The following is a 21,214-nucleotide window of genomic DNA, read 5'->3' as shown; positions in this document are numbered from 1 at the left end:
ACACGGCAGAGAAGCCGCTTTGCTGCAGAGACTCCCCCAGTGTTCACATCAGTGCAGTGGTTGTCGCGAGTAAACCGTTATGCGACACGTTTGCTTCCAGTGCGCAGTAGGCGTTACGCTGAAACTGTTTGTGATTTCCTGTCTAGCCCTATAATAACTGTGGAAATCGACGTGGCCCAGAAGCGGTTTGCTGCAAAAATAGAATCCGATCTTATTGTTAGTGATGCGGTGTGGCTAGATGCTTCTGGGACGCGTCTGAAAATGTCTGCGTCGCGGCTGGTTTGAATCAACGCCCCCACGTTTCGTGCTGCTGATGCGTCCAGTAGAAAGTAGGAATGACTCAATTTTTTTTGCCTCAAAAATTAAACAGCAACACGACTTATGTGAATTCTTATCTGACTGAAGTGAACATTTAACAGGTAATATGTCTCTTTTAAACACACTTGAGCTGGTTTAAGATTTACAGCTGCACTTCCAGGCAGGCTAAGGTTGCTGTCTCAGTCTAAGCACTGCACGGCAGCAACACTAACTAACGAGATCCACATCAGCAAAACAACGTGATTCGTCCCTGATTTGTGTTTCCATGTAGGTGAATGGAGATGGGACTCGCAGTAAAAATCTTTACAGTTCAGCTTGTTTTGATTGGAAGTTTCAAAGAAAAGACGAAATAGTACAGACATTGTCGTTTTTGGCTCGTCTCCACTGGTTTTTGGCTCTTGCTCAAACCAGGTCTAGACTATATTTTCTCATCGTGGCATTCTTGTATAAATTGAGTTATGAAGAAAAATAGAGAATTTAGTTTAAAAAAGGCTATAATAAACATCAATAATCAACCGTTCCCTTTCTGCACTTCGTCAAGTTTGCTGAAGTCTGACTTCGACTGCTGTTGATAATGATGCAGCTTTATGACTTGAAGATGTGTGCAGCACCCTTTTTGTGGTTTGTGAGCTCGGGTGTTTACGCTGCGGTCAGCCACCAGCCATTTGACTTCAGATGGCCACACACACACACACACACACGCACACACACAGATTTTATACCCTCACCACCACAACCATTGCCTGCCCACTGACTCAAGAGAGGATGTTGGGAAACATCTTGAATATTTTATGAGGCTCGGAAACCCCACCTCTGTCCTGCCCACCCTACAAGCCGCGGTCGTGTCCAGCAGCGCACGCTCACTCCCGTACACACCAGCAGAAAGAAATAATGTTTTAAATGCAATCATTGTCAGGCCCAAACAATGTCATTTATCAAGGGAGCATTTGGGACTGTATAATAAGTTTCACATTATTAATACAATTTTTCATCCTCTGTCAAGCCTATCTGATTTATGGCACACGTGTGATCTAAGGTGATCATTGAATTACAATTCCAGTAATAAGAGAGAGAATGGACCTGGTTTACTTCTGCTCACTGGAGCACAACACACACACACACACACACACACACGCGCGCACACGCACACACACACTCACACACACACATGCACGCACACACGCACACACACACACACGCACGCACGCACACACACACTTACACTCACAATCCTGGATTAGCAGCGTTTTAGTTGCACTGGTTCACTTTAACTGGTCAAGCCATAAAGCAGCTTTGATAAAGTGTCCATAAGTGACACTAAAGTGAATTTCAGTGACAGGAAGGAGAAAACAACCATCTTTGTTAATTAGATAAAGAACAAAGCTTGTTATCTAAAATGATATTGGCGCCTGGCGAGTAAATATGAGTGGCCCGTTAGGGTCTCAGTAATAGGACAGGGACGCGCGTCATTACAGGCCTGAATGATTTACAACTAGATGCTCCTTGATGTATGGACTGTACCTTTTATTAAGTGGCTGTCGTTATGGTCACTGGCTCAGTCATTTTCCTTTGTGTCTAATCAAAACCCACATCCGTGCACACCGCGGTTCAGATCTCTCCGTACGGGCGGGGAACGGTGCTCGCGGTGCCGATTACACAGCAAACAGTAAAGAAACAAATGGAAATGGGGAATTCTTCTGAAGTAATTAAATAATAAAGACAGACTCCTATCATTACATTTTGGATTCAGTTTGAACAAGTATTTTCACTATTCGTGCTCGTGCTTTGGTTTGATCAGATTAGCCGGTCGTCGAGGGCCCTCTGATTGTTGTCATACATCACCCTGTTTGATTTCTGTTTGGAGTGAATTTGGGGAAGCTGATAATTGGATTGTGGCAGTTTAGCCTCGGTTAAAGACGCTAAACCGCAGCACCGACTCGTCCCCCCAACTCGCAGGCTCCGAAGCCGCCACTTCTCCTCAGGATCGCCACAATTTATGACACATTTTCTCTGTATTCTTAAAAGATAATTAGGTTTATCACCCGCCGCCCCATCAGACCCCCCCTTTCCCATTACTTCTCTTTTGTGTACCTGAGAGCGCACAATTGCAGCGTAAAAACATAAATATTTCTGCAGCACAGCAGCGCTGGCAGGTGAGCCTAATGAAATTCTAGGAGTGTAATTTGATTTACGAGGTGCTAATGCGGCTTGATATTAGAGAGAAAAAGCTCTGATATGGCTGCCTTGTGCTGTATTTAAGGCCTATCAGAAGCCTGATAAAGAGCATCCTGTCTGCAGCACTGCAGCTGAGTTATTGTTGCAGATACTCATATTGATAGTAAGTCTTCCCGACGCAATTTAGTACTGGCAATATATAAAAACGGAGATAATAGTTAATTTTGGAGGCCGCGTGGATTGCCGTGCTTTAAATTCAAGACTTGTGAAAAACCGTTTGAGCTGCGAAACATCTGGACGCGTTTTAAAGTGTCGTTTAAAGGCGTTTGACCACAGCACATCCCATAAATCAGATTTGAGCTGATTACAGAGGTAACATTTTGGATTTGCGAGCATTCCTCTGAAACATTCTGAGTAATTGTCTAATATCTGCAAAGACTCCTAAGGTTTTAGGTGAGCCTGGAAACAGGAACTCAAAGGAGATTCGGGTTGCTGCTTTCTGGTCTTTTACTTTGAAAAACTAACATCCTTATCGCTGTGGCTTGGGCCTTTGCTGGAGTGGGGTGGGGGTTGTGTGTGTGTGTGTGTGTGTGTGTGTGTGCGCGCGCAGCTTCTGAGGGTCGTTTTTAGGTGTGTGTGTGTGTGTGTGTGTGTGTGTGTGTGTGTGTGTTTTGGGACCGTTGAGCTATGGTGCACAATAAAACCAGGCAATAACGGCCACCACAGAGGGACCTGGCCTTTGTGTCTCCCCCCTCGTATCCCCTCTCCCCTCAGCACCCCCCACACACACCCTCTAAGTTATGGGCTGAATAACAGCGCAACAATATTAAGATAACATTTCCTGATTGTTTGTCAGGCAGGAGGCCCCTTCACCCCGCTTTCATCACGTCCACCGTGTTCATTAAATTGACAATTTGTATTTGCCCTACAGCGGGATAAACAGGAGCTTATCTGATGGGCTTGGTCTTTTATTATTTATTTCATTATCTTTTCTTTCACCCCCCCTCCTCCCCTTTCTCCCGGGATTGAAGGTAAACATAAATCAGCACCAGCATCTCTGTTGAGTGCCTGTGTTTATACTGCAGTCATGTGCTGCAGCGTTCATCTCGGAGGAGGTTCGTCTGTGATCCTTTGCAGACGTGCGTGGCCTCTCCGTGGAAGCTTCAGCTGTTTGTTCCCGCTGGTTTCTGTGAGCTATACCTTGGGTTTAGACACTCTCCTGAGGGGTCGCTCTTCTTTTTTCGTCCCTGCCAGCTGCTTGTGTGCAGCAGGTCTGGGATGGATGTCTGGTCACTCGGATGTTAAAGCAGAAACTGATCTGGCTGCAGCTCTTCCTGAAGCACTCCTAAGCAGCGTGAGCAATGATGTTGCCCTCCTCGATATCTCAGCCCTCAGACGAGCCTGTCGTCAGTCAGCGTTGTGCCCGCAAACGAAAACTAACGAAGCCGGTGACTGTATTTAGGAAACACTTGTCCCAGAAATGTAATCGTTTGCCCATTTTTTACACAACAGCCCCTCCTCTAATCGGGTTTCTATTGACTGCTATTGAAGGAAGAGGCTCTCCTCAGACACATGCAGAGGTCCAAACCAGTCAGACAACATTTAAGGCTTACTCAGTCTTCCTCCTAATATCTCAGAGAGCTCAGGGCCAAATGATTTAATCTTCATTCAGCTAATTTAGTCTGGATTTAAGCTGCCGGGTTGTCGAAGTGCAGAGTGATGGAGTCTGAAAACAGGATGAGGGGAAAAAGCAGGGGAAAGCGGAAGGAAGGAGGGAGGGAGGGAAATGGGGAGATAAAGTTAGAGCAATGGAGAGAGAGAGAGAGAGAGAGAGAGAGAGAGAGAGAGAGAGAGAGAGAGCGAGAGAGAGAGAGCGAGAGAGAGAGAGCGAGAGAGAGAGAGCGAGAGAGAGAGAGAGAGAGAGAGAGAGAGAGAGAGAGAGAGAGAGAGAGAGAGAGAGAGAGAGAGAGAGAGAGAGAGAGAAGGAGGAGGAGGAGGAGGAGCAGGGGGCTGAAGATGATGATCCATCCTGACCCTAGTGAATGCTGTCATGTTCCCCCCTCTAGGTAATCTCTCTCCCTCCCTATTTTACATGTGAAAATGCTCTCCTGACAGTTGCATATCAGATAAATTTTCCCTTTTTTCCTCCCTCCCTCTTTCCCCGCCTTTCCCTTCGCCAAATAAACAACAGTCTTCACTTTGAAGTTGTCTGTTTGTGTCAGTTTGGCTTGAGGCGAGCGTCGGCCTCTCCCTCTTCTGTCTTTGTGCTACAGCGCCAGAGCATCGCACACGATTTCCTCTCGCCGCGGCCGGCCAGCACGTCGTAGAGGACCAGAGAAACCTCCAATCATCAAAATATATTTAGTCAGTTAAAAAAGAAATACTTGTAATCTGGGGAGGAGTGGGTGTCAATCAGGCCTCATTATAACTTCCCATTTTTTAATCCAGGGATTCGGAGCAAACATCCGATCCCTCTTTTGCTTTTAATCAAGTCAGAACTGGACATTCCGACCTGCTGATGCTTGGTTACATAGTTAGAGTTTACTATAAACACACATCATGCCAGGTCCCCTCAGCGGAAACACAGCCTCACCACTTGGGGGCGATAGTAAGTGTGTGGTAATGAGTCAGCCCCTGTTAGAGGTGCAGCGGCTCCTCCTGAGGGATCTCCATCACCATTAAAGCCCACGATGGCCTGTGATGCTCTGACAGTAGCCCCCCCCCCCCCCCCCATGGCTGAACAGAGGCAGGATCACACCACAGGATAAATATGGTAATGAAGATGGGCATAGATACAGCAGCACGCAGCTTCCTCCGTGTTCAGCCTGTTCCTGAATTCATCTGCTCTCCGTGTCAATCAGGTCGCCCGGCTCTGCCGTCAGAAACAAGCAAGGCAACATCCTCTTAGCTGATCCATTCTTCACAAAAATAAAAACAATTAAAATAAAGAAACAATTCTAAAATAGTTTATTTCTGACTTTTTTGTTGCAGTTTTTGCTTATTTTTTTATGTATTTGTCCCTCAAATAAGATGAATTGTAAACTCAACAGCACAAACAACATGACTACGGTCACGTTATTATGATGCATTAGTAGGTCACTGAAGTACATTCATCTAATTCACACAAACTCTGATTCATCTGTGCCTTCATGCCTTTGTAAGGATTTATAACTGTGTGTTAAATATTGTGGCCAGTTATAAAATCTTTATACAAATCAGAATAATCACACAAGAAACAGCAAGCTGATTTTTATAAGAAGTTTTATTTTTATGTGTGATATAGACCCAAATCTACAGCGTCTTCATCACTTAGAGCATCCGTGTCTAATCTTGGTCCTTAAGGGCCACCATCCTGCATGTTTTAGTCGTTTCCTTTCTCCAACACTCCTGATTCAGTCGTTTGGTTACACGTTCAGCATGTCAGAGGCTTGTTAACCATCCGTTCAAACCCGATGTGCTGGAAGAGAGAAGCTTCTAAAACACAAAGGAAAGCAGCCATCGAGGGCTTTTATTGTTACGTAGACCTAACGTATATCCGGAAAGCAAGGACATGTTTGAATACACCACAGACTTGTACAATAGAAGATATTTTGGGAAAATTGGAAACCATTTCTGGACAAACAAATAATGTTTTCTTCCTACAAAAGGAGAAAAAATATCAGTTTTACATTTAGAAAAAGTATTAGCAGTGTGTGGACTGTCACTACCACAATGTAATTTGACATAGGTGTGCAGATATTTCATTTACTTCAATAAATGAATATGACTGTTTACATTTATTTATTGCTTTTATTCTGACTGAATGTTTGTGACCATGGCTGTTAACTTTTTCACAATGAACTTACAGTCAAACTCAGTAAAGTCCCCAACACACACACGCACGCACGCACGCACGCACGCACGCACACACACACACACACACACACACACACGCACGCACGCACGCACGCACGCACGCACGCACACACACACACACACACACACACACACACAGCAACATCATTTGTCTTTAAATGTCACCTATGGCTGGAGTTCAGCTTCTCTGTTTCATCCAGGATCTGTCGGAATTCCAAATCCAAATGAAAACTTTGGATTTTAACATTTCACAAACTCTTGATCAAGACTCCACAAAGCAGCTGTTTGTTTTTCTTTGAGTCTGCGTACGCGGGCTGTACTGAGGTACCGTATCCCTCTTTGGGTCTGCTACTTTAAGGGGGCGTGGCTAAGTGTAAAGGTGTAGTTTGGTGAGAGAAAATTGTTGAAAATCATGAAAATGTTGAGCACTGACTTATTTTCTCTGTGGTTAAAACCAATCACAGTTGAACTTATTCTGAATGAGCTTGATGCTGTCACACGTCTCCGGCCCTGCACTCAGCCACTCAGGCACAATAAAGGCCACTGTCAGATGGAATAAACCGATAATAAAAACCGAGGTGACAACAAATCTGAGTATTATTTAGATGGAGGACAGTCTTTTCATTAACTATGGAGTGGAGTTGTGGTGGTTCGGCCTCTCTAAAGCCCCTCCCATGAGCTCCATAACTTATGGTGACCGCGCTGGTCTGCTCTGCTCTCCGAGGGAGGACTTTCCAATCTTATTTAGTTGTTTTTTAAAAAATTGATTCTCATATTTCAAATGGAGAAAACCCACTAGTTCTTCTGTCCTGCCCCCCCCCCCCCCCCCCCATGCTTCGGGCACTCACTCCCCCTCTCCGTCTCTGTCCTTCCCCCATCTGCCTCCCACCTTCAGTGCGTTTTGCATGGTGCCTGGCTGTTTAGAGGCAGTATGCATATGTATGGGAGAGTCGGTGGATCGTGACGGGATCTGGCATGCAGGGACAAGATCAAAGCGCTCCATCTCATCCCATAAGAACAGACACAAACCTTCCTCTCATCCTTACAAAAACCCCACCGACTCTGCCAGCCCCGACTTCTCCATCTTCTCTCCTCCTGGCTTTTTTTTTTCCTCTCCATCTTACCTTGCCCACGTCAAGGCCCGCCTGCCTGACTCTGCGATTACACCCCGCGATAAACAACGGCCCATTTAGCTCGTAAAGCAGGAGTGTTGTGCATAATGCTTACAATAAAAGATAGCATCTCTTCACTCATCTTATTTACCTCATCCATGGTGGCGCGGGCGACGAGCGCTTCTATAAATACCACCGGGGACGCCGCAGAGGGAAGGGGATGCAGACAAACATCTGCTGGTCAAATAAAGTCAAAACACGAGAGTGAGGAAAGAAAAATGAGGTTTAACATTTGAACTTCAATCCAGGCGATAAAGGCGCCCTTTCACTGGAGCGCGGGGACATTTGTATCACGTTTAGATTCATTTTTACGGAACATATAGATTAACGCAAAAAGCCACGACACATCCTCCTCTCTATCTCTCCTTTCCTTCGCCTCCCCATCCTTAACTCCCCTCCCTCCCTCCCTCCCTTCCAGTAAGAAAGATGTATGAGTTTGAATTATTGATTCAGACACATGCTACATGCTGCTCGGAGTCATTATTTGTTCAGGTGAGTGTCATGCTGCTCGCTATGAAACAGATACCGCGGGGATTAAGCGACACAATCAGGACTTAAAGACAGCCGTCCTCCCTAAAATAACATGGCCCTCGCTGCAAGACGAATGCTCCCCCAAAACCCGACTTCATTTGTTTATGACTCGCACATTAGTCATCCTGCGCCTAAATTATTGCACGGGGGTAAAGATTAATTCCAGCACAGGCATTTTCTATTGTCTTCTGTGTTTGCTGAAGCCAAATAATGCAGCAGATGAATATAGGTGCAAACGTCCTACACCCTGATTAAAAATAAAAAACAAACAGCAACATGAAAACAGCTTTTGTTGGTCTGTAGGCGTGATGAATAGACAGATGTCCAGAGAAACGACAGAATGGCATGCATATTCACAGCTTTTACGCTGATTATTTAAAGAGGCCCCGAGAATCATACAAGGAAATTACAAACACCAAACAATAAATCATGAACTGACAATCTAGCGCTGGAGGATTACTGATGTTGGAGATGAAAGGAGAAGTTTTTCTGGGGAAAGGAAGCTCTGACACAAGAGCCTTAGGAGAGAAGCGGGAGGTAAAATGTTGCTAACTGTTCATTTAGCCCTGGCTAAGTGGTCGGGGACACTGGACAGGTGAACTCTATTCTCCCCAATGGCCCTGCAGGGTGTGTGTGTGTGTGTGTGTGTTTGCGTGTGTGTGTGTGTGTAGACTGTAACAGAATTTCTCTAGTCCTCTGGGTCCTGGTGCAAAGCAGAGAATAAATGGTGGAGGTGGCAGGCCAGGACAGAAAAATCAATGCCTGCTTATACAGACATGACACACCAGCAGCCAACTGCACGCAACGTGTTACTTTATGTGTGTGTGTGTGTGTGTGTGTGTGTGTGTGTGTGTGTGTGTGTGTGTGTGTGTGTGTGTGTGTGTGTGTGTGTGTGTGTGTGTGTGTGTGTGTGTGTGTGAGCAGGCAGCACCCTCTATATCCTTCATCTTCGGGTAGATTTTCTAGCGTTTTACGCCAGCTGTGGATCAGTAAATAACTATTCTTTTTTTCTCCCCCCCTCCTCGTTCCTCTCCCCTTTCATCCTCCTGCAGGAAGTTTGAATGTGAGCTGTGTGACCGCTCCTTCAGTGAGAAGTGGGCCCTGAACAACCACATGAAACTGCACAATGGAGAGAAGCCATACAAGTGTGTGTGGCCGTCCTGCCACTACGCCTTCATTAACCTGTCGGCCATGAAGGACCACTACAGGACACACACCGGTGAGACACACAGCCTGCAGGCTCCTTTGTGAACCATCACTGCTGCTTCTCAAAGAAGCAAACGGGAAAAACAAAAGCACGTCTAGTGCAGCGGGTCTGACTTTTACAGACGCCTATTGTTTGTGAGAGTCTGACACAAAGGCTTGTTTATCAACGGAAACGAGACTTGGACCAGACACATGATGCTATAGCTGAACACGAGTCCGCAAAATAAAGTTTATGTGAACTGTGAAAATCTCACATTAATTATGAATCTTCACAGCTTTGGTTGGAATAAATTTTCACAAGTTTTGGCCAATAATAGCCGCAGCTCGTCCATCTGTACACATTTTCAACATCCAGAGTAAGTGGAGCTAGCGCTTGGCAGCATCTCGGACTCGTCATTAGACGGTTAAACACACCTCATGATCCTGATATGACTGTCACTGTTTTATGATGCGTTCTCAGCCAGCTAGTCGCAGAAAAAAGGACACCAGGTCTTTGGATTCCTGTTGTTTTTTGTTTTCTGCCTTCTTCCACACTTAACTGTACATGGCGAGGATATTAAGGTAGTGTGTGTTTCCCAAATCCGACGAGTTGTCTAGCTTCCCCAAAGCTCCATCTGGACACAGAGTGTGTTTTTCCACGAATCCAGCTGGTCAGCAAGTGTGTTTTCTTCAAATCCATCTGATGCCCATGAGTATTTTTATTTAATCTGAAATGGTCTTGTGTGTTCTGAGGCTCTCACTCATCTTCCTCGCGTCGCGTCCACTTCTGAGGTATAAAAGAGAAGTGTGTTAAGCTTCTGGAATTTTAAATCTCACTTTATGTACATTTCTTGTTCATTCTTTAAATTTACTTGAACAAATTAGCTGTAAGGTGGTTTATTTTAGTTGAGTCCATAATCTGAACCAGGTTTCCTGTTTTCTGCTACTATGCTGATTCCCCTGCAACAAAAGGCAGAGATCTCCCACACGGAAATATAAAGTGTGGTTTTCAACGCTGAGATAAGTGCGTGTTTTCATTATGCTCTTTTAATTCAATGCAGCAGCTTGTCTTTCCAATTCCATCCCTCCTTTTGTCTCGTCATATACAGTAAAATGCACCGTGGGACTGCTCTGAACTGTGTTTTTTAACTTGCTAAAAACTTTGGATCGACAGATGGTTCAGTGGGAGGTGGGAGGATACTGTCTTGAATAATAGCCCCTCGATAGGAGCCCAAGTCAGCCTCTTTGAAAGTGTCTTTATGCTGCAGCCCAGCAGTTTCCCCTCGGCCCCGGTAATGTCCCACACATGGCTCCTTGATGCCCTTTTAAGTCAATGACAGAAGCAGCAGCAGCCACTGGCCTGACAGTCTGACTGAGCGCTTGCAGCAGAACCCTCCATCCGTCACAGACGCCCGCTGTGTGTGTGTGTGTGTGTGTGTGTGTGTGTGTGTGTGTGTGTGTGTGTGTGTGTGTGTGTGTGTGTGTGTGTGTGTGTAGGACTTGCTGGATGTTTTTTTAAATGTGTTTTAGCAGTGATGTAGCGTCAAGGCGTCTCTGACATAATTAGACGTTTTATTTTCATTTGTTTCCAACCCTCATCATTCCTCATCAGACAGCTGGCGTCACACTGTCACATAGCTGTCACACGCAGAGGTGTGAGGTGGTGTGTGTGTGTGTGTGTGTGTGTGTGCGCGTGCACGCACGTGTCGGAGTGGGAAAACACACTTGAGGAGAGCATAAACGTGATTGAGATGGGTAAAAGTGATTGAACAAGAGAACTTGAAAGATCAAGGGTGAGCAAATCTGAACGTTGGAAAATTAGGAACGAACCAGAAACAACCTGATTTTAGTGAGCGACGAAACCCGACTTGATTAGCAACACTCAGAAAGCTAACACAATTTGCAGCGCCGTGACCTCCAACACTCCTTTGTCAGTAATTGGTGCTGGGTCAGACGGTTAGCTACAGCTTTACTATCACCGCAATCACATTCCAGCGGCCGACCTGACACCCTGAAATATTATCTGCATGTTTGTGATCTGTTTAGAGGTTATAAATCATCTCCTTCACCCGGCTGAGATGCAATACTAATAAAATCAGGAGACAGAGAATTTGATCTGAGCTGCCTGGAGAGCAGAGTTGTCAGTAACACAGCTCTGGGTTTCTCTGCGTGACTCGTGTGTGTTTTGGGGAGTTTTGGAGCCCCTTTTGACACAAAAATAAAGATTATAATAGAAACACGTCACACCGTGTTTGTGTAACACGAGGGGTTTATAAGTCAGCTGGTCTTCGTTCAGACAGTTATCTAAAAATCTTTCAAATTTTTGAGGGTAAAATTTGTTATTAAATTCAGTAAAATTTTTGCCTTAAATTAAAAAAAAATGCTCCAAACTTTTATAAGAAATGAATAAGGTCTTTCAACTTTAATTGTACATATTTACTTAGAAACATACATTTTGATATCACGTATGATTGCTAAGTCCTTGATATCTTTAGCTTCTGTGATGGTTCAATATGGAGATGATTGAAAACAAGAGTTGTGTTTTTGAGACTGAGCAGAAAGTCACACCTGCTCACATGCAAACAAATAGCAAATTAGGGGCTCGACACACGGAAGGCGACAAATGACCGCGGTCAGCGACATTCATCACTGTCGCTTTTATTACCTGATACATGGGAGGCGATCCGTGGCCGTGGTCAGCGGCAAAGCCGTCTACGCGTTTTGTTCCATGGCGAAATCGAAACGTACGTTGTTTTGCTTGGCTGTGTCAGATTGGAGGGAATTAAGGTTATTTAAGCAGTTCAGAGTTAATAAAGTGGTAGATATGATGTTTCACAAGGTGCTGCTAGAGTTATGTGAAATCTTACTTCTGATTTTAATATATAAAACATAATAATAATCAACTTCTCCTCCATGTTTGCTCGGGGATGTACGGAGCATCCTGCCCGCTCATTGATCAATGAATGAAACCTCCGTTGATTGGTACTCGTCCAAGTGACAGCGATGAAAAGTTGAAAATATTTCAACAGTCTGGGATCGCGTTGCTGGGTCGCCTGTGCACGACACGTGCATGAGCGCAAAATTTCACACACACATTTTTTGCGTTTCGCTTAGTAGGAGGGAGACCCGCAATAATCGCGTTGTTGCGCATGTCTCATTGAAAATAAATGGAGGAGAGGCGATGTCGCCTCCCGCGTGTCGAGCCCATTACACCCTTAAAGGCACACTTGGCAGTTTTGTTTGCTATTAGCACCCCCTAGTGCCCTTTTCATTTTTTTAACTCTTTAATCTGAAAGCTGAAAGTCTCCCCAGCCTTCATTAGTGTCTACAGGAGCAGCTCATCACTAAATGAAACAAATCAGCTGTGTTCATGATCTTAAACATGCAAGAAATGTGCTGGAAGCAGACTGCAGTGCCAACTATGTTGGCTTCATTTTTTCCAACAGACCGGACCGGTACTCTGATTTAGCAAATGTGGTATTCTGGCCACAGATGGTTGTAGGGGTCTGAGTGACATTTCATGAACCCTGTAAAGGGTCATTTTAGCACATACTGGCTCAAGAAAAGTATTTAAAAATATGAAAAAGAATCTGCTCCTCTAAATCCGAGTCGGAAAAGGGTAGACCGTCTTCTCCAGGTCAGGGATGAGGTCCTGCCCCAAGCGGAGGAGTTCAAGTATCTTGGGGTCTTGTTCACGAGTGAGGGAACGATGGAATGTGAGATCGACAGGTGGATGGGTGCTACGTCTGCAATACTGCGGGCGTTGTACAGGTCTGTCGTGGTGAAGAGAGAGCTGAGCCAAAAGGCAAAGCTCTCGATGTATTGGTCAATCAAACAATCAAAATGGACTTGTATTAATAATTTACAAGCAAACGCTTACCGTGTTTATTTTGTGTAGTGCAATTCTAACTCCAACTGCTAGGTGGCAGCATTTTTTACCCCTTTTATTCTGAAGGAACCACAAGATCTCACGATAACACTGCTTGTGTTCTGGAAACATCTGACCTGAGTTTTCCAATTAAATTCTTGTCTTGAAAAGTGGAAACACCATCTCAGTTTTAGTATCCCAAAATATTGTATTGTGATTTATATTGAATCACCAGATTCTTGCCAATACACACCTCCGGTAAGTAATTATTAGATTTTCTAATTATTTTTTTCTAGGTGTTGACTTGAACTCAGCTGTTGACACCATCATTAGGCTGGCTTTGATATGATGCAGAATTCATTTGAAGCAACTCCAGATCACCACATTTCCTCCACCGTGCTTCAGAGTTATTAACAGCTTCTTATCTTCCTGCTGCAGAGATGTCTGATGTTTCTGTGGTCAGAAACCTCAGTCTGTAATTCAAAAAAATATTTCCTAAACACCTTGTCTCATTTTCCACGTTCATTGGCAAACTTTACTTTTCCTCTGATGTTTTTTGCACAGTAAATGCTTTTTGCTCAAGCCCAGGTCATATTTATGTAGTTTTCCTCTGATGTAGATAAAGGTTCTTTGAAACTTGTTTTTGCATCACAGCAGCCTTTGGACTGAACTTGCTGTGGTGGAAGGTACTCCCATAAGCTGGCACTTATTTGAAATCGTACCACTTAGAGAAGATTCCTAGCATTAGAGGGATAAATTGAAATTAACTTCCATGAATCCTGACTTGTACAGAGCCAGCCTTTCCCTGGAAGGCCTGAGGGAACTTTTCAGACCTTGGCATGGTGACAATACAGACTCTGACAGCAGTGTTTTACATGTTAAGAAGGTTCTAATTGTTTCTCCCTAATCTGGCCATTTTGATTCTGACACAGCGTTTTGGGTGTGATGAATGTAGAGGTGTATTGATTTATTCTAACATGAACAAAAGTTAGGTCTTATGATGGATTCCTTCCAGGGCTGTATTTAAGTTTTCTATCTAACTCAGTGGCCGGAAGAATTTGTCAGTGTTTTATTTTTTGAAAACTACCATAAAATGAACTGAAATAAATTACAAATGTCGGGGATTGTAAGTTTATGCTTCCAAAGTCTCAACAAGCATTCTACACTAAAACTGACAAAATAATCCTTGTTGCGCTTTTCAGGTTTATGTTTCCGTCACCTGTCTTTGTGCCTGTAGACATCAGCACGACTGAAGACAATCTGAGGTGGCCCAATCATTGTAAATGTTACATAAACTTCAAACTGCTTAATAGTAAAGCAGAAAACTTGATCAGTCTGTTTGTTTTTAAGTGATTCGTTTGAGAAATCAAGAACCAGCTCTTGGAACAACCTCAAATAAAAAAAAGGTGTGATTTTTGACTAAAATGATGAGCTAACAGCTAGTGCAAAGGCTAAGATCCCATTAGTCATCACACACATTGGTGTGTGGTGACATTTGTTTTCCACATTCGACCCATCCCCTGGGGGAGCAGTGAGCTGCAGACACGGCCTCGCTTGGGAACTCTTTGGTGGTTCAACCCCCCTGATCCAACCCGTTAATGATGAGTTTCAAGCAGGGAGGTGGTTGGTATGACCCGACCGTAGATTTGATCCCACAGTCTCCCATTCTCTGGGACACTCATACCACTAGGCCACTGAGCTGGTGTATTAAAGAAGGATTGCTGCTGTCCTAAAACAGCTCCAGTCTCAAAACGTTTTCTTATGTGAGAACAATTTTATGAGCCTTTATATTGTTGTTGGGTTCACATTACATGGCTAATAGTTATACAAATCCTGTCTAAACTGCCCCAGGCTGCCTGGAAGGGCTACGTTTAGCTGCTGCTGCTGCTGCTTGTGTTTGTGAATAAATGCAGAAGGCTGCAGAAATATCTGTAAGGTGCAAAAGTGATATTTTCATAAATGCATTTTCTTTTCGGATTGCAATGACAAATGTTCAGTTTTGGCTCCAATCAGAATTGAGTTCAAGTAAAATGTTAAACACATTTTAATAAAACAGAATGTCTCACCCAGTAAAGTTAAAATGGGTGTAGTAAAAATGAAAAAAAGTATAAATAAAGTCAAATTACATGTATGGTAGCGAGCAATTATTGATGGGAGATACAAACTGTTGTTGTGTGTATTGAGTTGCTGGGGGTGAAAGTTAACACCTCCACTCTGCTTTTCCTGCCTCAGACAGGATTCATTGTTCTTCTGTGATTTGTGTGTTTTTTATGTTAATCGTTGCATGCTCACACACCAGTTATGTCTGAGGAGGAGGGGACGATGGGGGGGGGGGGGGGGGGGGGGGATTTCAGTGGTCATCAGCCGCCAGGGTCATTTATAACAGCTGATGAATGAACAACTCAAATAAATAAATAAACTCACTGTATCTGACCCACCCAGCCTTTCCCAGGCTCCTGGGTGTTGCATGGACTGATGGGGGGCACAGAGGGGGGTGGGCATAGCGACAGTGCCACAATTGATTTCCTCGTTGCTTCAGTTTGTCGCTTAATCTGGCGATATGCTGATAAATCTTCGCACTTTGTCAATTAATTTCCCTGAAAAATGAGACCCAAAATGGCGAGCACATCAATACAGCAGCGGATTCCGTGTCAAAAATTAAGCGGTAAAATTAATTGCCCTCCCATCCGCTCCCGCTAAAACATAACTAATGAGGGAGGCAATTATAGCCACATGCAGTCTCCTTTGGGGTTATTTAAAACACACACACACACACACACACACACACACACACACACACACACACACATATATATATATATATATATATATATATATATATATATATATATATATAAATGTTCAGACACATGCAAAGGAAGGTTGGATGTTTTGACTTCAAATGTCTTTATTGTGTTAGCATTAAAGCTTATTTAAATCTAGGAAGAAATGGAGGGTTGAAGAGCATCGTGGGAACAAAATAAACAAGTGATGTTCCAGTAGTCATAGAGGTTTCCAACCCTATCCACTTTTAAACACAATTGAGACGGATAACTTGATTTGTATTTGTTGGAAATGATTTCTGTCAGCTCCTTACCTGCCATTCTAAATGTGACAGTGACAATATTGTCAGTTTTCCAACAATCCTGCTCACTGCGACTCAGATCCTCTCAGTTAGGTTGGACAGCTTTTCTATCAGTAACATGTCTTTGCTGCAGACTTTTCAGTATCTACTTCGATGTGGTTCTAAACGTACCGATCCTTGTCATCAGCAATTGTCGGCCACTGAGTGGCAAAGGGGTGGATACACTGGTTGCCTCATTGTTTTCCACTTGCTGCTGCTCTGCCCTCTGCCGTTTCTAATTTCAGAGTCTGACACTAAGCCAGAGACTGAGCAGAATGTGTATGCCATTGTTGTGTGTGGTCAGATCACCTTCAACTACTGTTGTATCAGGTACAGATCACCTCATGCTCGCGGGTACCAGTACTGTTCACCCCACGGACCAGGATAGAGGAACTGTTCTGTTGGTTTGTAACCGTGTGTTATAGCCTAGACATTGGGTCAACTTGACCAGTCCTGCTTTCAATGACCTCAGTGACAAAGCCTAACCAGCACACAACCCAATGTAAGGGATTAGCAACCACCCATCCCAATCAGAATGTCCCCACCAGGATAATTCCTTTTTTCCACTGTACATGAAAGCAGCGCCAAAGGGCCGCAAAATGTATTACGTGGCAGTTAGTCGCTGTTATAGTGGATGAGTTCCTTTTCGCTGGCGGCAAAGTGTAATGTTTGGACACGCCTTAGACGGGAGGGGACACTATCATTACGTTTCGAGTAAAGGCCGACCAATATGTTTTTTTTAAGGCTGATGCCGATACTGATATTTAAAGAATTTTGTTGCCGGTAGCCGATATTTATACACTCAACAAAAATATAAACTAAACACCTTTGTTTATGCTCCGATTTTTCATTATATGGACTTAAAAATCTAAAATTCATTCCAGATACACAATATTACCATTTCTCTCAAACATTGTTCACAAATCAGTCCAAATGTGTGATAGTGAGCACCTGTGCTTTGCTGAGATAATCCATCCCACCTCACAGGTGTGCCACATCAAGATGCTGATCTGACATCATGAGTAGTGCACAGATGTACCTTATACTGCCCACAATAAAAGGCCACCCTGCAACGTGCAGTGTTTTGCTTTATTGGGGGTCTGGGGACTCAGAACCGGACAGTATCAAAATGCCATCAATAAAATGCACCTGTGTTCTTCGTCCATAAATGATGCCTGCCCATACCATAACCCCACCACCACCATGGGTCACTCGATCCACAACATTGACATCAGCAAAGAGCTCACCCACACGACGCCACACACGCTGTCTGCCATCTGCCCTGAACAATGTAAATAGAGATTCATCCGTGAAGAGACCACCTCTCCAACGTGCCAGACGCCGTCGAATGTGAGCATTTGCCCACTCAAGTTGGTTACGGCGACGAGCGTGAGTCAGGTCAAGACCCCAATGAGGACGGCGAGCATGCAGTTGAGCTTCCCTGAGATGGTTTCTAACAGTTTGTGCAGAAATTGTTTGGTTATGCAAACCAATTGTTTCAGCAGCTGTCTGAGTGGCTGGTCTCAGACGATCTTGAAGGTGAACCTGCTGGATGTGGAGGTTCTGGGCTGGTGTTGTTACACGTCATCTGCGGTTGTGAGGCCGGTGGATGTACTGCCATATTCTCTGAAACACCTTTGGAGACCTGCTTTTGGTGGAGAAATGAACATTTAATGCATTAGCAACAGATCTGGTTGACATTCCTACTGTCGGCATGCCAATTGCACGCTCCCTCAATGCTTGTGGCATCTGTGGCATTTTGCTGTGAGACAAAACTGCACATTCCAGGGTGGCCTTTTATTGTGGGCAGTATAAGATACACCTGTGCACTACTCATGATGTCGGATCAGCATCTTGATGTGGCACACTTGTGAGGTGTGATGGATTATCTCAGCAAAGCAGAAGTGCTCACTATCACACATTTAGACTGATTTGTGAACAATGTTTGAGAGAAATGGTAACATTGTGTATCTGGAATGAATTTTAGATATTTAAGTCCATATAATGAAAAATCAGAGCATAAACAAAGGTGTTTAGTTTATATTTGTTTTTGAGTGTATATATATATCTGCCTTAATAATCAATCGGCTTTAAATATCGGCTATCGGCTCCGGTGACGCACCGATCACTGATGCGGCCGCCAAGCAGCGAGCGCTCCGCTGTTTTTGCAGTTGGTAGATCTGCGTCCTGAGCACGGCCACAGTAACATTATCAAATCAGGTGTCGCCACCTCAAAAACTAATTTAACACGCGATCGTTCATGTCGGCTCATTTCCTTTTATGTTTTCTGTCTGTTATTTGCGCCTGATGCGTTTCGCTGTGGAGCGGGGCGCATCACCTTGTCATCTGGTGACGCACCGATCACTGATGTGGCCGGCAAGCAGCGAGCACTCTGCTGTTTTTGCGGTCGGTAGATCTTTTAGAACTGCAGTTCAAAGGTAACTCATAAGGTGAATATATATGAACCCAGGTAGCAGTTTCTCTTTAGGATTGAGAGGAGATGCAGGAAGATAATAAACAGGCAGGACAAAAAAATAGTCGAATAAAAACAAGTTAGTTTTTGTACCTGCTGGTTACAACAAACAGACACCATTGAAGGTAATCAGAAGTGAGGAACAGAAAATGAAATAATTATTTTAATGTTTAGAGCACCGGGAACTCCGAGAGGCTGCAGGCGCATAAGTGAGTTTGCGGCCGCTGCGCAGGGGGAGGGGGGAGATGGCTGAAGCAGAAACTACCGTTGTTAAAAGAAATGTGTTTAACTTTGAAAATGTGGGCGCAATTTTAATTGTCAAAAACTCCAGCGAACCATTAGTTCATTTTGCTCAAATAGAAATAGAGGCCTGCCTCTAATTCTGGTCCTCCTTCCAATAAAGGCCTGGAGCTTGATGAGCTTGAGTCAAATACAGGCCCGGGCCTGTATTAGAGGATTTACGGTATTTTTATACGCGTCAGCTTCCAATACGTGCCAAACACTGCAGTGAAGATTGTGCCAGACAGGAAGTCAAAAACAAATGCAGTGTAAAACATTTGGAAACTTTCTAAATAAAAGTCACATGCAGGTAAACGTATGTTATGTTCTGTTAAAACCCCGTAGCTGATGTAAACAGAAAAGAAGATAAACAACAACCTTTTTTTTTTGGGCATGCAACTCTTTGTCCTGGGTTTTTATCATGTGGACCTCTGACCTCTGGTGTGGAAATTCTCTTGTGATTTTTTCAACATCTTGGGATCAACTGTGCGGAATGATTTCGCTCCTGTTTTGCGTCAGAATGGCTCCTTGTTGGGAATGAGCTTTCACTGCTGGTGGAAAGAAGGGGTAAAGGCCCAATGGTCCTAATGAGGAGCCTAATACACCCCCAAAGACCTCACCAATACTCTGCAAATACCACTTGGCTGATTTTTGTCTTCAGCCCTAGAGGGTACCTAACATGAATCACACATCTTAGATGCTGATTTAGCTTGGCTGAACTTCTCACTCTGACAGCAGAATGTCACCCTCCTCCTTGCCCCACCTTTCTGTCTCCACCCAAGTCGTCCAAGCGCCCAACCCCTCAGAACAGCAGATGAAAAGCACGCATGTAATTTATCGCCTGTGTTTCCTCCTCAGGAATAAATGTGGAGACCGCGGCTGGGCAAAGGGATCAATAGCTATGGATTTTTCTGTGGTGGGGTCTTGTAGCGTTGGATGTAATGAGAGATGGGGAGGGGGAGTGGGGTGGGGTGACTGGCACTGTTTTTTTTATTCTGATAAAAAAACAACCTGAACAGATGATTGGTAACTCATTTGGAGTTCAGAGACATAAACATTACAGTCTTTTTCAAGTAGTTGTTTATTTTATGTTCTTTCTTTTTCTTTTATATCCAATTTTTAGACAAAGACCCTGAAAATCCATTTACTTTCCATTATCATGTGTAGTTTTCCAAAATAATAAAAGAAAAAGTTTGAACAATTTTGATCATTTAAAAAGTTTGTTTTGATTTAAATCTTGTCTTTAGTTTTTTTTAGTAGTATGCTGGGCTCCTGGAGAATAAAAGTAGTGCCACAGATTAACATCAGCAGTGAGAAGTAACTACATCTTATGTAAATTTACAAAAAAAATATATTTTTTCTGTTCTTGTATTTATTTTGGTTTATGCTAATTGCTGCCCTTTACCACTCCAGCATCCTGCTGGCAAGCAACCTGTTAGCTGTTTTCTACATAACTGCACAGTAATGTCTATAATTACATACAGTATTTGTTGTGTATTGGATATATTTTATAAAAAAAACAAAAAGCAATAATCAATACCAAATTCTACTAAACACCTGATGTATACCATGTTCTGGTAATTTACTGTTTAAAGCAGCAGAGTTTTCCTCCTGTCAGGACTTGTGTATGATTTTATTTTACAAATCTGTAAAAGTGATCATGTGGTATAATGTCGACAATATGTCATTAATTACTAAGCCCGCCCCATCTCTTTGAGCCACCATGCAATTTGAATTGAACATTAGCTAGTAGCATTTGACATCTGCTTACGTACAGCTGGACAATCACAGAATGTGGCTGTACGTTTGCAGAAGTCTGCAGAAGTAGCTAAGGGTAAGTGGCCTGTATTTGATATAGCGCCTTCTAGAGTCCTATAAGCCCTCAAGGCGCTTTACAACACAAACAGTGATTCACCCATGCACACACCTATTTACACCCTGGTGATAATGAGCTACAATCTAACCACAGCTGCCCCGGGGCGCACAGCAGCAAGGCCACCAAGCCCTGGCGCCACCAAGTGTGTTTGGAAAAGTGTGACTCTGCTGCTGTTATAGCCAAATTAAACATGACACTTTTTCTTGTTGACTAACTTAAATTGAAGTAGTTGTCACTTTCCTGGTGGTGTGGATCAGTGAGTCGCTCGCTCTTGCTATACAGCAATGTATGTCATCCATGTAGAGAAAGGGCTGATTGTGGTTTCATTCTTGAGTCGGTAACTTTTTCCAGGGTGGGA

The 21,214-nt window shown here is 43.8% G+C and overlaps 1 protein-coding gene across 2 annotated transcripts in view; it reads left to right on the top strand.

The window, feature by feature from the left end:
* znf407 (zinc finger protein 407) overlaps window positions 1-21,214 on the top strand; it is a 213,775-nt gene that overhangs the window by 98,721 nt on the left and 93,840 nt on the right. For both annotated transcript variants that reach the window (XM_015949454.3, XM_054740645.2), the window contains exon 6: window positions 9,104-9,270. In XM_015949454.3, the coding sequence (XP_015804940.3) occupies window positions 9,104-9,270 (167 nt within the window). The remainder of the gene's footprint in view (window positions 1-9,103; window positions 9,271-21,214) is intronic.

This window comes from Nothobranchius furzeri, chromosome 5 (assembly GCF_043380555.1).
Source record: "Nothobranchius furzeri strain GRZ-AD chromosome 5, NfurGRZ-RIMD1, whole genome shotgun sequence".
Classification (NCBI taxonomy): domain Eukaryota; kingdom Metazoa; phylum Chordata; class Actinopteri; order Cyprinodontiformes; family Nothobranchiidae; genus Nothobranchius; species Nothobranchius furzeri.
The sequence above is the reverse complement of the archived record's forward strand: the minus strand, read 5'-3'. Positions and strand labels throughout refer to the sequence as shown.